The following is a 17,151-nucleotide window of genomic DNA, read 5'->3' as shown; positions in this document are numbered from 1 at the left end:
TATAAGACGTGTTAACTCGATTCTATGATGGGGTACCTTTTCATAGATGACGGTTGACATAGTCGGTAACGACCAGCCCCACAGGTTAACCGAAGATGCAATCGTCATTCAGGTTTAGTGAGAATTTTCCAATGATGATGGAAGAACATACTGGGTCATTTTGCGAATTCGTTTTTGACGAGATCACGATGCTAGAAAATACCAGAGCACCGTGTAGTGCATTAGTACCTGCGCACTCTTGAAGTAATTTTAATAAAACTGAGCCATCCAAGCTAAAAGCCTATCATAGTTTGCAACAGTTGCTTTATGTCCTAATAAGAGGTTACAAGCGCGTTAATGCTTCACTTGTTTCCCCCTCCCCCTTGAATAATTACGACCACCAGAATTTTCTGGATTTTCGCTTTTTTCTGTTGTTTGGTATTACTTGTTCGTACTGTTGGTTGTTTTTCAACAGTAACATTGAAGTACGAAATCTTCAGTTTCAATTATTGGTGCAACAAATACATTTAAGTGAAAAATGTCATCAGCAGAAACAGTATGTTTGATTCCGTTTCTGTATTATTTATCTATGTTTATTCTGTGTAATTTTCTTCAGCCTTTGAATAATTTTAATGTATTGTTTTCTGTGTTATATTTCTTTTATATTGTGCTTACTGTTCTCTAAAGTATTTTTTAGAATTATCGCCATTTAAAATCGAATACTCGAGTAAGATGAATGTTGTAAACGTGCAAGAATCACTAGATTTCAAAATCAGTAAATTTTTCTTTTTTTTTGAAAATAAAAGTATTTGTATAATTTTTAAGTGTACAATATTATAATTTAAAGTAAGTTATGAAAATTTGATTCAGTGGTCTTTGCGGAAACATGATGAAAAATATATTAAACTCTATTACAGCACTATGCATTGTTAATATACTTTTTTTTTATTAGAAAGGAAAATTATAAAAAGACATCACAGTTAATAATTTAGTTTACTTGTTAGTTACCTATTTTTGATAGAAGTTTTATTTGCTTGTAGTCTTTAATGAATGTGGTTTTAATTATACCATACCTAATTAATTTAATGGTTTAGAAAATTCATTAAAAAGTTTCTGGAAAATACCATATCTCTTGCTTTAATGCATGTCCATAAAGTTTTCAGAATTGTAAAAATTGAAGTTGTTGTCAAAATATAACTTTGTTCTGTTAGACTTGCCTCTTAGAACTTTGTTCTGTAATGCCTTATGCACATTTTCTTCCAAAATATTGCATTTAATGTTACTATGATGTTTTTGATCAACTAATGATATAATTTTTCTCTATGTTTACTTTCCACAGAAGACAATGTTATGTGGTACATATACATAACTTATTGTTGACATCCTGAAGAGTTATATTCAGTATATCTGCACACCTGGAAAGTTATGTACTTCGGTATTAAACTAAATTTGTCATGATTTTAACTAATTTTAAAAAAAATCCATGTAAAGTCATGAATTTAGGTTGCCAAAAAATATAATTTTTAAGATGGAAGCCAGTCATTGGTGAATTTCTTTTAATTTCGAAATGTGAACAGAAAAATCATGGGTATTTCTTTCCTTTCTGATGATCAAGAAAAGTATCTTTAAAATATAATTCTGCAGAAAAAAGAAAAAATTTTTTCTTTAGTNCCAGTCATTGGTGAATTTCTTTTAATTTCGAAATGTGAACAGAAAAATCATGGGTATTTCTTTCCTTTCTGATGATCAAGAAAAGTATCTTTAGAATATAATTCTGCAGAAAAAAGAAATTTTTTTTGCTTTAGTATTTTTTTCCCTTATTTTATTGCTTCAATTCTTTCTTTACTCTGTTTTTTTAAATTTTAAGTAAATAAATATGAAGATGTAGTATAGCATAGTATAACACATTTGGTTATACCTATCACTTTAATGAATGTTATTATAATGCTTTTTTAAATTTATTGCTGTGTTTTTGTGGAGAAAATAGTAACTTCGGTAAGCCACGAAAAATTCTTGGAATTAATCATGAAGAGTCATGGATTTGAAAATCTAAAATGTTGCAGATATCCTGGTTGTTGCATTTGAACATATTCTATGGTCTAAGGTAGAATGTCAAATGAACTATGCAATAATTACCTATTATTAAACTTTCTTCAATTGGTCCTATTATAGGAAAGCTGTGAGGATTTTCTTCTTTTTTTGTTTGTTATTTCTCGAATAATTGTTGATGTTGCTCACAACACCATACTTATTTTAGGCAACAATCTTAATACTTCATATTCATTAAAAGTTTGACTTGAATCACCATAAAATAATACTCAACAATCTCTCAGACCAACAATTGAGGTTAAAAAATGTTTTGGTTTTTTGATGTTTTAGTTCTTTGTTGAAGTTTGAGTGAGTCTATTTTATCAAAATTCTGAATGTTTTTTTAAGTGGGATTTTTCATTTACGTTTGTTTTATTCCATGTTTTTTTGAATAAAAGATCTATTAAGGCGAGTAGACGGAGCATCGAAAAAAGTGTACCAACTATTTATATCTTTTAGTCATTGCTCCTTTTTTCTTATTTTTTACGCTTATGCAATTTATAGCATGTGTATGCTTTAAAGTTAAGAGTAATGTATGCCATAGTTCTAAATTGGATGGGGAAAAAAGGAGTTAAGTTATTCATCTTGTAAATAAAATATTCAATTTTGTTGCTATATTAGTGCAATCCAATACATAGCACAATATAACATATTTTACTGAGTGGTCATAAATAAAATAAATCAGATCCATGCATGTTATTTTGAAAAATTAAATATAAAAAAGCTTATGAAGACAGTCTTTTTTAAATAAAAGCCTTTCTTTTTGTCTCAATAAACCCTGATAACACCCCTTGACAAATTTGACTTAAAATTAAAGTAGTCAACATAGAAGATAGGCAAATCACCAGGTTACTAGGATTTTTTTTCTTCTTCAATATTTTGCATAAAATTGGTTTTTATAATAGAGGTCAACTTACATGTGTGGTGAGCTCGACAGGTTTTATTGTGTTCGAGAATATTGTTTTCTTTGTAAAAATGTTAACTGTGTCTTTTGAAAGTTTGTATTTATAAAACTGTTTGTTTCTTGAGTTTACTTATTGGAGAAATTTTTTTATAATTTCAGTTAATTAAAGATGCTGAAGAGCTCGTTAGACTTGCCGAACTTACCGAAAGTCCTAACGTGAAGAGAATCCTTACAACTGAGGCCGAAAAATTGAAACAAGTTGCTTTAAACGAAGCAAAGAGTTCGGCTCAAAAGATAACCCGTAAAGCTGTTCGTAGTGATGTCTATTCAGCTAAAATTCAGAATTATGGTAAATGTTCAAATTATTTTTAGTCCTATTCGTTCTCTATTTTTAGGCCTTTGTTTAAAAAGAAATATTTTTTAAAATTGTAAAATTCATTTGTAATAATGCAGAACAATGTGCAATAAGGGAGACCAACTTGTTGGTTGCTCTTCCTATCCTAGTATCATTTATTGTACAGTACAGAACCCGTTATCTGGAAATCAGAAAACCAGAAAACCGGAATGAAATTCGATAAATTTTCCCCGCCATTTTAAAAAAAAAAAATAAATAAATAAAATTTTCCTCATAAGATTTCAGGATTTTTCTTTCTTTTTTGAAAGATGTTTACCTTACCATCATTTTGGAAATAATCATTAGTGTATTACTTCATTGTTTTTTCTTCTATTTAAGATTATTTCCAAATATTTTTTATTTTTTTAGTTGAGTTTGACAATAAAAAAAAAACGGTTTTTTGTTGCGATGGTCCCGATCGTTCTGGATAATCGGTTCCCTACTGTATATGTAAATTTTTTAGCGTTTTTCTGCCAGATATTTTTGTCCCCTTTTGTAAGAAAAGGTAAATTAGCCAGTTAAATGAAAAATGTACAGAGTTGTTTTAAGCTTTAGTATTGCAATACTATCAAAACTTTTATTATAGATGCAACCAGTGTTTTTAAGATAAACAACCAGTGTTTTTACCTGCATACATTTTCAAAGTTCTTGAAATACTCAGGAATGGCAACTCTTCCACCAGAATTTTGAGCTGCTGAATGCTTCGTATGCTCCACAAAAATTTAGATATATTTCATAAAAATAATATTTTGGACATTTGAGGTGAATCATATAATATAAAAACGAAAATAGTTTGTACTTTTAAAAGAAATGAATGAAAAATATTCAGATTTAATGACGATCGTTTTTAATGAATAAAATATTTTTTTCTTCCTCTTTTAAGAGAACATCCTTAGTTTATGACACCTTGATCTATAGCTGCATTGAACATATGCCAGTTTTTTTTACATCTAGATAAAATACTGCAAAATAACCTTTAAATTACTTTTTGTTTACTTTTAATATAATTAATGGATATAATAGGAACATGTTATCAACTACTTTATTTTTATTTGATATAATAAACCCTGGTTTACTTTACTATGATTTTTCATTTCATATATCTGTTATCAGTTGCGGTTAAATGTGTTTCTGGTGTTAAGGTTTTATATTATTAAATAAATGTGTTGAAAAAAAGTTTTTTTAATAAATTAAGTTTTATTCTCCTTATGAATTATTTCAAAGTTTAACAAAATGCTCTGCAAAATGTTCCTCTAAATTATTGTAAATGCTTTTGTTACTATTGTTCAAACATTGGTAATCCAGAATTTGTATTTATGAATTTGATTTAAAATTTAATACAGTATACTCTCGATATCTTAATAACTTTGTTTCGTCAAAAGAAAAATTATTATTTTTTACTTTATATATTTACCTATCACTCAAAGTTTAATAACTTTGAGATATCGAGAGTAAATTGTAGTTGTCTTTAAATTTTATTTACTTAATTTTATGTAAGGATATAAGATTTGCTAGTATTGAAAATTAAGTTGCTGTTCACTAAGAAAAAAAATTTTTTTTCATTGAACACATAAATAAATATTGAAATCATTGTTTTTTTTTAATTATTAATTCTCTGAAGTTACATTTTGTGATTTTAAAACTAGTAACTATGCTAGGAACATTTTGCTAGAGATGTTTCTAAAATTTTAAAATGAAGTAAGTGCACGCAGTGTGAATAATCAATTTAAGAAAATTTATCTTTCAAATTGATATAATAGATGGGTTGATATTCAAATCCTCTGTAAAGTAACATTTATAAATGATAATATATAAAATATGATATACAGGCTGTGCTAAGCATTTGCCACGTCACCAAATGCTATAAATTTGTGTATTCAGTAAAACAAATTGTGTTTTGGCATAAGTATTGGTGAATGACTTTTTTTCTACCAAAAAAAAAGAAAGGAAATATATATATACCCCTTCACATCCTGAAAAAAAAGGTCAAATGGAATTTTTCTAAATAAATCCTGTATTTTTTTCATTGAATTAAGGTAATATCCATTAGATACATCACATAACCATTTAAAATTACAATAACAGGAGTGATTGTGCTCCGAAAAAATTCTGGATTTTTCGCTAACCGTGATCCGAAAGTTTCTGGAAATCCAAAGTCCAGAAGTTTCAAGAAATCATCAATCACATTAGAGATAAAAGTAAACTTTCACATAATTATTCATTTAAGTCATGCTGCATATAATTCATTTAGAATATCATGTTTTGAAAATTTCAATGATTCAAATTTATAAAGATATTAATTTTTTGAATGATTTTACTCAAGAAATTTTCAGGATTTTTGAGTTGGGCGGGCCCACAATTCCCCCAGCAATGGGTCCAGATAATGTAAGTACCAACAGAGATTATGTGATAGCATATTATCATCCAAATAATTTTACAGAAAAAAAGCTTTCTTGTGACAATAACATAATATTGCCTAAGTTTTATTTTTATATTGGTGTTCTAGTCTAAGGAATTAATAAAAATTAATTCCAACATTTTCCCATTTTTTTCCCTCAAAGTCTATAAAACATCCACGTCCTTTCTCTGTTCCTTTACTCATCCCCAACCATAAAGTGAAATGTGATTTGTAGTGTATCTACCACTACAAAAATACAATTCCCTAGTTTATGAGACATGTTAACTCGATTCTATGGTGGTGTACCTTTTCATAGATGAAGGTTGACATTGCCGATAACTACTATCCCCACATAAAATTATTCAATTCATAGTCAGGGTGCTCCTTAGATTATTGATTGCATTGCATGGATGAACTTACTAAGTTTGCTGATAAATTGCTGTCCAAGTAGAGAAACTAAGTGATGACTTAGCTGTCAAAATCTGATGGTTTAAGAAAAATTTTGAAAGAAAAAAAAATTGAATTGCAAGAGTTAGAAGAAAAAAATAACAGCCGAATAATTTTAATTTTACATGTTACAAGCAAACTAAATTAATATTTTACTGTGATTTTTTTTTTCTTGTATAAAATGCCTTAGATTCTATGTATTTAAATTTAAAAATATAAGATTGGTAGGTTTTTATGTTAATCTTTAACATCTGTACTTTAACAAGATTTATTAAAATGTTTGAAACTGGAAAATGTATTTATGTGTAAAAGTGATAACTTTATTTATTTTTCTTGATGAAGTTTGACAAAGTCAAAATTTATTTCAAAAGGACTAGAAAAAAATATGCATTTTTGCAAGTTTCTTATAATAACTGCTTTTTAATTTTTTTTTAAAAAAACTGTCTAGTTATCTTTTACACAAAGTTTTTTAATTTTTGATAAGTCCTTAAAATTTTGGACTCCTTGGCTTTCTTCTTCTGATCTCTGCATGAACCCTGTATGATAAAAAAATCGTGAGAAATTGTTAAAATTGCCTTTAGCTAAAAGTTTTGAAGTCCTTAGTGCAGGCCCTGAATATATAAATTAACTGACTGTTGTTACTCAGAAATTTATGTTACATTTTAATCGAAAAGTAGTTTTTTAAAGCAAAAAATAAGAATATTTTTTGGAAGAAAAATAAATTTTGATGTGTTTTATGTATTTAAATGTGTTAAGAAATTTTAAATATTCAAAATATTTTATTTTACTCCTTGTTTCAGGTTGGGATCAATCTGATAAATTTCTGAAGATCTATGTTTCTATTAGTGGTGTACATAATTATCCAGCTGAAAATGTTACCTGTGATTTTGACACCAAGTAAGAATAATAATGTGTTTAGTTTATATGCATGTGTGTTGTAGATAAAATATTTGTTCACATCTTAAAATAGTGAATTCTTTTTTTAGTTTAAATTTTTATTAGACTTAATACAAAAGTAGTCTTTGTTAGAGTTGCTAAAGGATGTGAAAAAAGGATTAACTTACAATAAGTATAAAAATATTTACAGTGCAGAAGAAATCTGAATTAAACTCAAGTATTTACTTCACTGTTTTTCCTTATTGCTCAGACCTTCCAGGGTTCTTCTTCAGGTGCTGCTGAAAGATTTTTAAAAACATTTTAATTTCTAAGAGGTCATTTAAAATTATGCATTTGAATAATGGCTTTTTATTATGTTGGTTCCATAGAAGGACAATCTGTATAAACTGAATTTTTTCCCCCTAAGAATTTACACACTTTCTTTCAGAATACCTACGTTTTTTACGTTAGTATATATAACACACAAAACTTTAATTATATATATTTTTTTATTTAATTTTTCACTATTCTATTAAGTAAATTGTTTTTAAAACGAATAATAAAATTGTTTTAAAGAAAAAAATTTCCATTAGAAAGCCATACTATGTAACAACCATAAAACTATTTAGATAATTTTTTTTTTTTGTCTGCACATGTCTGCATTATCTATTTTTCTCTATAGCCTTTAGTTAATTTTTTTTTCGGGGCAAAAGTACATTTACAACTATATGTATTCTTTATATTGTGGTTAACATGTTTCGATTTTAAGTGTGTGCATATATTACTGATTAAAAAGTACTAATTTGTAAATTTTTGAATTGTTAGATTTAAAATTCTTGAACTGTTCATTATTTACTTCCCATGCTAACTATTGTTTATAAGACTTATTCATGATAATTATGCTCCTGCTATTTTTTGAATGTCAAATTTTTAAAGAAATGTGAATCAGCAAGATAGAACAAAATGATATTTTAAATATATATATATTATTTATTTATCTTAAATGAAAATATTGATAGCGGGGAATGTAAAAAATGTTAAGCTGTGCATGATACAGATGTGTTTGAAATATGTTCATTAGTAACATTTTACTGACTGGATTTTTTGATAATAATTGTCTATACATATCAGACTTTTTTTCCAACTGATATTTTTAAATGTGCAGCTGCAAGGACTCCTGTAATGCTTTTGTACAACTGTAAAACATTATATTAATGAGAGAAATTCTTTTACAATTGTCTTTGAATTACTCAGTGGGAAAGTATTGTAAAGCAAGGAAATTTTTTAAAAAAATTTAATTGTTTTTCATTTTTGCTTAAACTTTAACAACAAACATGTTTTAAATAGAGTATGTTTATTATATGGTATCTGCACACCTGTAAAGTCATGGATTTAGGTTGCAGAAAAAGCTAATTTTTAAAATGGAATCACACTCCAGATTTCATGGTGTTCTGAGTATCTGAATTTGTAACAAAATCCCCACTCACACTCATATTATATTAAAATATAAAATATTTTTATCATGTACATTAAAAATGATGGTGTTCTTTCAAAAAATGGAAGTAAAAACATCATTTCTAGAGCGAATTATCTTTTAAACTTCTCTGATTTCATAATTTTTATTATTTTTATTTTATCAATTTAAAATTCTAGCTGAAGCAAGCCAGTCATTGGCAATTCTTTTTTATTCCAAAATGAGAACTGAAATCTCATGATTATTTCTTTTCTTTCCCATGAATAAGAAAAGTATCTTTAGAATATAATTCTGCAAAAAAGAAAAAATTATTTGCTTCTGTATTTTTTTCACTTATTTTATTGCTTCAACTCTTTCTTTTTAAAATCTATAAATGTGATAACAATTTTGGTTATACCTATTACTTCAATTAATGTTATTATAATGCTTTTTTAATTTATTGTTCTGTTTTTGTTGGGAGAAAATAGTAACTTCGTTAAGTCATGGAATTGGTCATGACTTTGAAAATCTAAAATGTAGCAGATGCCCTGTTTTTGCTTTAACTTTAATAACAAGCTTGTTTTAAATAGGGTATGTTTATTAATATCATTGATATAGTGTTACTTAGAATCTAAAAATTATTTCTCTTTTTTTTAGATCATTTGAACTGCAAATACTTATTCCTGAAAAGAAAACTAACAATGTGTTATCCATTAAAAATTTACTTCATGAAATTGTTCCTGCTGATAGTTATTTTAAAGTAAGTAAAAACATATTATAGTTTCATTTTTTTTAAAACTTGATATTGCCTGGATATTATTTTAAACTAAGACCGGTATGTCAGAGAAAATATGAAATTTTGATCTTTTAGTTAAAAGTGATAAAAAGTGAAATTTCTTTTATCAATACTTTGCAGGGTGTAAAAAAAGAAAAAATTAACAAGATTTTTTTCAATAAAGCCAAGAAGATTGAATCACATGCTCAACCACTTGAAAAGATCAGCTTTGATTTGATTTTCTTTTCAAAGTTATCTTAAGTTTATTAAAAACCACAATGTTTAAAACATGAGAACTATTACAATTTTAATGGTTTGTGTTATTGTGCAAACAGTCTATTATTTTCAAGGATAAAACTGAAGATTTAGAAGTAATTATTTATAAAATATCAATTTTCAATACGTTTAAGACCGTTAAATGATGGGCTATATCATTTGAAATTTTTTATTGTGAGTAAGGAATTTTAAAAAGCAATTTCACTAATAGACAACTAAACAACTTTTTTATTCCAGGATATTTAAAATTATTTGATTTATGGCAATATTACTTAAATATGATTTCTATTTACATTGCTGTTGATATACATAGCACAATTAAAATTAGTGATTTTTCAACTAACTTTTATACAAGATGGAAAATGCTATAGAATCCATCTATTCCAGCAGGAAATAGGGGACAATTTAAATTTTAAGAAGCTATATAATTTAAAAATATTGTCTGTAATATTTAGATTAGAATTAAAGCAATTAAAACAGTCGTTATAATGGTTATGATTAAGTTAAATTTTTATCCAACTTGAAAAGTTTACTTTCGACCCTGAAGTCTAAAATTTCAAATTAGTTGTATATCATATTTTACAGGTTAAAAACTGCATAGAAGTCTTTTATTCAATTATCAGCTTCTAAATTTGGTCAGGTTTACATCTAAATTGCAAATAAATTCACAGGCAATTTGTAAATAAGTAATAGTTTGTTTTTGCACCCCGAACACCAACAATTTTATCCATTTAATTTGAACTTTAATAAACAATTTTTTTTTATAGGTTATGATGTGCTAAATATTTGATATAAAGATTTTATGATTTTAAACTTAACTTAGGTTTTATGAGAGATTTTTTCAAGGAAATTTTAAGTTCATTTTTTACGTCCAGCACCATGGAATTGCCTTGTTGTAAAAAACAAAAAATTAACTAATATAAATGAAGCAACCGTGTGGTTAGATTAGAATTTTTTAAATATTTTAATTACAAATAAGAAAAAAAAAGAATAAAATTTAAAGAATTTTATCTAATTTTTTTCTGAAGAAATATGCAACAAAAAATTTTGCATTTGCGGTCACTCGTTATCGAATGCTGAATATCTTTTAAAATAATAATGCCAATTCAAAACAAACAATGTTATTCCAACATTTAATTTTGGATGTTGGTTTAAAGAAAATATGATAAATGAATTTTATAAAGAGCACTGTTCGGATAAAGTATTATTTACTGGCCACCTTAAGTGAAACTGAAGATATTGAAGACTTATGTACTGATTTATTATAAATTGTGGATAGTTTCATGCTGAAAAATTTTGTAAATATCTGTACATGCAAAAAATATCCCTTTTGAATCAAAATTTATTAATTTTTATTATATGTCACTTCCACACACACTAAACTTGCATTTAAAATATGTTATGTGTTTCATTAACCCCTTTTTAACCGCCTTTTAATGCTAAAATTATTGTATGCTTGCTATTAAAATAAAAATATTGTAGAGAAAAAAACCTTGCTGAGATTGCATGAGGTGTGCAGCTATGCTTTCTGGTTTAGAGATATCTATCGAGAATGATAAATAAAAATGAACATTGTGGAAAATATTGAAAAAAGGATTTTGACTAGCTTAATTTTAATATATATTATTTGATTTTACAATTGTTCTTTTCTATTTCTGTATCTGATACATAGGTTAAAACTGACATGGTTGTAGTATTTTTGAAAAAATCTTCATCCCAACATTGGTCGTACATAACAGAAACTGAGAAGAAAGCTAAAGAACCCAAGTAAGCATTTTTATCCGAGCCTATTTTAATGAAATTTTTGACACCCATTATTAGAAAGTTTAATGAAAGAATAGTACAAGTCAAGAGCGCTCATAGTAGCAGAGGAGAGCCACAGGTTTCCGAGCAATCAATCGTTATGATGTGCTCCTACCTTTTCACTTCTGTACGGCCCTTTGGCAGAATTTCTTTTGTTTAGCTATCTGCCGATATCTTTCTGAGTGATACTTTTAATAGTAAGTCATATATGTTACTAATTTAAGATAACAAAAGCACTGTGTTTACAACGAAAAAAACTTCTAATATTTTTAATTGAACAAGTCATAGCTTTTTTATAATGTGATGGAAATGGCTTTTTTATAATATGATGGGGACTCTCGCATTTTGTAAATAATCATCACGATAAAAAATCGTGAAATCCGTTGCAAAAAAAGATTGACAATGGAATCACATGAATCGGACTCCTCGAAAAAGGGGTTGCTCGAATACGTGCTTTGTTTTGAGATAAGGTTGTTGTAATAAATAATAAGAAATTCGATAGAATCATTGCCTTAAAAATTAAATACTCAAATGCTCACTTCGAATTTTCCATAGTGTTTGAAATATATTGTAATATTTAAAAACTAAGTGAAAATCAATATCAGTAACTGCCAAAAATTCAATCGAAGCATTGCATCGATTTACTTTACTATTGACGTAAATTGAGCGCGTTGAAAAGTGAATATCTAAGTGCACGATTCATATACTACGTGTAAATTTCTATAGAAAAGAGAGTTTAAAAGTATTTACTTTTCAAAAGAAAAATCCTTCTGCAAGAACTCTGTAACGTTCTGAGACAATGAAGTCTTGTTGCTGCTTTTCTGCCGTGGGGGCTGTACAGAAATACCTAAAATTATATATTTGGCAATTGAATTTAAATTGTGTTATTAATTTTTAACTGCTTAAGTGCTTCTTAAGCTTAGAATAGCCTAGTGAAACAGCAAATTGATGTTAATTTTATAAAGTCACCTTATTTTTATGCAAGTAAAACAGCCACAATACTCGCTAACTACTTGAACATGATGAAACATGGCAAGTAAAAAAAAATAAAAAATTATTATAATTTTATAATTCATTCTATAATGTCAGATACTCTGTCTTTAGTAAAATTTAAATTTTAGGTCATTTTCACATCCTGTTATAGCAAATCAAAAGTTGATGAATTTTAGTTTATTAAATGAATGCAGTTGATGAGGTTTCCACTTAGGCTTGTCTTGTATAATATTTGTGAGACTCGTCTTTCTAAACTTATTTTATGTTTGCATAAAAAAAAAAAGTTGATTGAAAATTTTTTTTGCCATTAGTTGAATTCCAAGTGTGACAGAGGGGAAATCGCACAAGTATTTTATACTATAAAATATATTAAATAATTCTGGAAACAAAAATTCTACAAGATTATGCTACTCTAAGGTGCAATGTTTAATTAATTGGCATAAAATAATAAAAGTCTCATAATAAGTTGAAATAATACGTCATGACAGAGAGGACATAAAATGTAACAGCCGTCTTACAAATTTAATAAATAGTTAAAGTGAAATATCGCTTTCATAAGTGACTCTTCTGTTATTTGAAGATGATGTTGGCAGCACTGCTATAATAACTGACAAGTGAACCCATGCTACATCCTTGTAGTTTTATTTGAAAATTTTTATTTTACCGTGTAAAAAAATAAGAAAAAAAGCAAGCACATTGTTTCTTTTTTAGTTTCAGTTGTTCAGGCAACAAAACTACCCTATTTTTTCCCTTGAACTTTTTACACTTGTAAAACTATATATTACAACATCAAAAGAATCCCCGCATTTTACATGATTACTGGTGCGTGTTAAATCTGTCAGGTCACAAAAGTCCTCCAAGTTCCTATCTTAAATCATTGCCTCTATGCGTACTCATCCTGAATGTCTTTTGGGTTGGGTTCATAATTACAAGGCTACGAAGTAGAGCATCGATAGCCGTAAACTCGAATTTGGGTCGGCTGTTGAACATTGGTTATTAAGTTAAACTTGGATTCAGCTATTGTTGCAAGTCGATAGATTTAGTAATTCTATGTAATTATTAGGCAATCAACTGTGATTTTAATGGTAAATTCGCATTTTCATGAATAGCACAAACAAACATTATATGGTGTTGTTTAACCTACACATAAAATAAGCATACGTCGTAGTACAGCAAACTTAGATTTTAGCTGCAATCTGAAAGATATGGTTCAAATAGTTTGGTAATGAGAGCAGTCCAAATGTTAGACCCCTTAATGTTCATTTTTGTGGATTTCCCCATATCTCGAGAAATTTTTAAGCGAATTGGAAATTTTTTGCAATCTGAGTAAAATCGGTTGAATAGTACTTGAGAAATCAAATTTTTAAAACAAGACTTCTTTTAAATTTGATTTCTGGGGCATTATGCGACTGATTTTGCTCATTTGTATATCTTACAATTCAAACTATTTTAGTCTAGTACTAAATAATAAATATTTACTAAAAGTTGTTTCTTACGTAGAATTATCTTTCGATAAACAAATTTTATAATTGTGTACAGAATTTTCCAATTTGCTTAAACAGTTCTTGAGACGTGGGAAATATGCAAACAGTAAAATTGACATTAAGGGGTACAAACTTTGGAATGTTCTTCTGACTGAACCATTGGGGCAATATTTCCCAGATAGCGATCTCCCTATATTTTTGGGGTCTGAAATCCGAATGCATGGAAAAAAAATGAATGTTTATTTAGGGAAAGCATACTTTACTGTGTCTGATTTGTAACTTAAAATATTGTGTGCACTTATTAATTAGCATATTTGAGGTTACCCCCCGGGCCATTGAAATTGAGTCCTTGTTCGTTTAGATCCGATCATCAGATCAAAAGTTATTCAGGGTGGTTCGTTTATTTTTGCGGACACTATACGAGTTCAAGTATTGCTATATCGCGAAGCAGAATATCGGATCTTATGTACAGGGTTCCCGTAGCCTTGAAAAGTACTTGAATTTCATTTTGATTTTCAAGGGCCCCTAGAAGTACTTGAAAATAATGTTAAATCCTTGAAAAATTTAAAATGACCTTGAAAAGTATCTGAAACTTAAAAACCGCCCCATTTTCCGCATTTCTGTGTTTAACTTCTGACAAACGTAAGTGCGAGATAATAATCTTCCTACCTTTCTGATGATGTGTGCTGTCCGCGCTTATCAGTTGCTCACGTCACGATTTCCCTCTTTGGTCAACGTGGTCTTCGGCAAATACTGGTTTGACTTAGCTCTAAGTTTGACCCTATTGTATTCCCTGCTTTTAACTCAAAGAGAGAAATATGAGTAGTTGGACTTGGAAGGAACTTTTTCCCCCTGCAGTAGCCTCCTGAGCAGATCCGTTTTTAAGGATGTGCCCAGGCCCGACGTTCCAATGGGGTTTACACATTTCGTTTTTTTTTCACATTTCGTTTATCACATTTCGTTTTTTTTTTAATCCTAACTGATTTGTAAAAGAAAAGTATTAGCTAGTGAGAAAGATTGAGGTGAAATAAATAATTGGTTCAGCCATGGGTCTCGTCAATAGCGTCATGTTGCAAATGATGGAATAATACTTTCTTGTAGAAGGGGACTTCTAAAGATAAACCGAAACTTTATTTTTAATGGGGTGATTCGTTTTACTCATTTGCTGCCCCTGCTGCACAATTCCGGGAAAGGGGATTATTATATGCTAGCCAACATCAGTAGAACAATGCTTTATGTTTCTTCTTACTTTTGAAATGTGTGTTTCAAATGATACATGCTTTCTTTAATGTAATTGACCTTACCTGCTTTTTGAGAGGCATTTTTTTTAAATCTAATACAAATAAAAATTTAAAAAACTGACTTAGTAAATTGCTATTTTTCTTTTAAATAAAAGCAATATAAAATTTTTAAATTCAATGAATAAAAAAATATTAACAGTAATTCTATATATACTGCAAAAATTCGTTCATGAAATTAAAAAAAATTCGTAGCTACTATTTAATATATTATAAAAATATATTATTAATAATTAAAAAAAATTTTATTTTATGATTACGTTTTAGTCAGTTCAGTTATGATGGCGTTTAGTCAAATTAAAAGGCAAACGCAAAGTGCGTACGATTAATGCTACTGAAAAAAAAAATTCAAGTATGATTGGTTAATTAAAACAATCACAGGTTAATTAAAACAGTCAATTATATATATACTGCAAAAATTAATTCAAAATCAAAAAAAATTTCATGGCTACCATTAAATATATTATGAAAATATATTATTGTTAATTAAAAAAAAAAATTTTGATGACGTTTAATCAAATAGAAAGGCAAGCAGAAAGTGCGTACGATTAATGCTACTGAAAAAAATTTAATAAATTCAAGTATGATTGGTTATTTAAAACAGTCAAAGTGACGAAAATTGTTAGGAAGAATCTATCAGAAGATTTTAAGGTGAAAGCTGGCAACTGTTTCAATTTAAAATGACTGACCGGTAATTAATTTAAGATCCTAATTAAGCTGAGACAATAATTGATTAATTTTCTTTATTAGAGAAGTGATCAAAATTTTAAAATTATATTTAAGAACAATTTAAATTTCACTGTCTAAATGCTTCTTCCACTTTAAATATTAAAAAATATTAAATAAAAATCTTCTGGCAGAGTTGTTTTTATATATCTCATTGATATTACAGTATTATGTAGAACATCCCCCCCCCCCATCTTCCCTGTGACTATGTTGTAGAAGTTCAGCTTTTTTTTATTTTTGTCCGCTTTATTTGATTCTTTTTTCAATCATATTTTACCACAGACATTCAAAAATTATTTATTATATTTGTTAATGATAGTTTTGTTCTTTACATATCATTTAAGATGCATGAGTTTTTTACTAATAAATATCTTTTAATAATTTTAAGTAGTATGTTTTCTATTTTCTTTACTCTAACTGTAGATTTGTTACTATAAATAAATTTAAGTGTACTTTGTTTTCATTTTTGTATAGATTGTTTGAAATGTTCCTCTCTTTTTCATGACTTGTCCAGATCTTTGCTTATTCAGAGATTGTATACCTAGCTTAAAATAGGCCTTATGTAAAATTCAAATCCGACATTTTTATGCATCATGAATTTTATCCTTGACTTGATGTCAATCACCCTTTGCTTTTTTTACACTATTTTTCAGGACTGCTATTATCGTCTAACATTTATCGTCAACAACTATTATCGTCAAGACATTTTTATTTAAAATTTTAGTCTATCTTTTACTAAAATTTAAGTCCTTGAGAATTTTAAATAAGTCTTAAAGAGTCCTTGAAAAGTACTTGAATTTTATTTTTAAAGTACAGCATGAACCCTGTATGTATTGTCAAATTGAATAAGGTATAAACCAAATTGATATGAGTATTAGTCATGTTTCAAAATTTGTATTCCATTAGGGGACCTAAGCCAAGTGCGAAAGATGATCAAGATCCGAGTGGAGGTCTCATGACTTTAATGAAGCAAATGTATGAAGACGGAGATGATGACATGAAAAGAACCATTGCCAAAGCTTGGACCGAAGCACGGGACAAAAAATCGCCCGACGAAGTGCTCTGATCTTTTTCTTTTTTTTAATTATGTTCACATTTTTTGTGTATTTGTTTCCTTTGTGGTTAGAAATAAATACTTTTTGTTCATGCTTTCTGATGTCGTTGTTATAGTTCATTTACGTTGCTCTTGAGCTGCACAATGGTCTGGACAGACTAATCCAAGTGGTCACTCACACTGACCGCTTGACTTTGGTGATC

At 28.0% G+C, this 17,151-nt stretch overlaps 1 protein-coding gene across 1 annotated transcript; it reads left to right on the top strand.

The window, feature by feature from the left end:
* Positions 1-292: 292 nt before the first annotated feature.
* LOC107454727 (calcyclin-binding protein) lies at positions 293-17,043 on the top strand. The gene is made up of 6 exons (XM_016072002.3): positions 293-535; positions 3,131-3,320; positions 7,011-7,107; positions 9,197-9,299; positions 11,263-11,357; positions 16,801-17,043. The coding sequence occupies exons 1-6, from the start codon at positions 518-520 to the stop codon at positions 16,958-16,960; spliced, it is 663 nt and encodes a 220-aa protein (XP_015927488.1). The 5' UTR covers positions 293-517; the 3' UTR covers positions 16,961-17,043.
* The last annotated feature ends 108 nt before the right edge of the window (positions 17,044-17,151 follow it).

The sequence above is a fragment of the Parasteatoda tepidariorum genome, chromosome 2 (assembly GCF_043381705.1).
Source record: "Parasteatoda tepidariorum isolate YZ-2023 chromosome 2, CAS_Ptep_4.0, whole genome shotgun sequence".
In the NCBI taxonomy this organism is placed as follows: Eukaryota; Metazoa; Arthropoda; class Arachnida; order Araneae; family Theridiidae; genus Parasteatoda; species Parasteatoda tepidariorum.
This window is presented reverse-complemented; position numbering and strand designations above follow the sequence as displayed.

Coding starts and splice junctions, on each gene's coding strand:
- LOC107454727 (XM_016072002.3), top strand. Junction 7,108..9,196: donor ACCTGTGATTTTGACACCAA/GTAAGAATAATA, acceptor TCTTTTTTTTAG/ATCATTTGAACTGCAAATAC. Junction 9,300..11,262: donor CTGCTGATAGTTATTTTAAA/GTAAGTAAAAAC, acceptor TCTGATACATAG/GTTAAAACTGACATGGTTGT.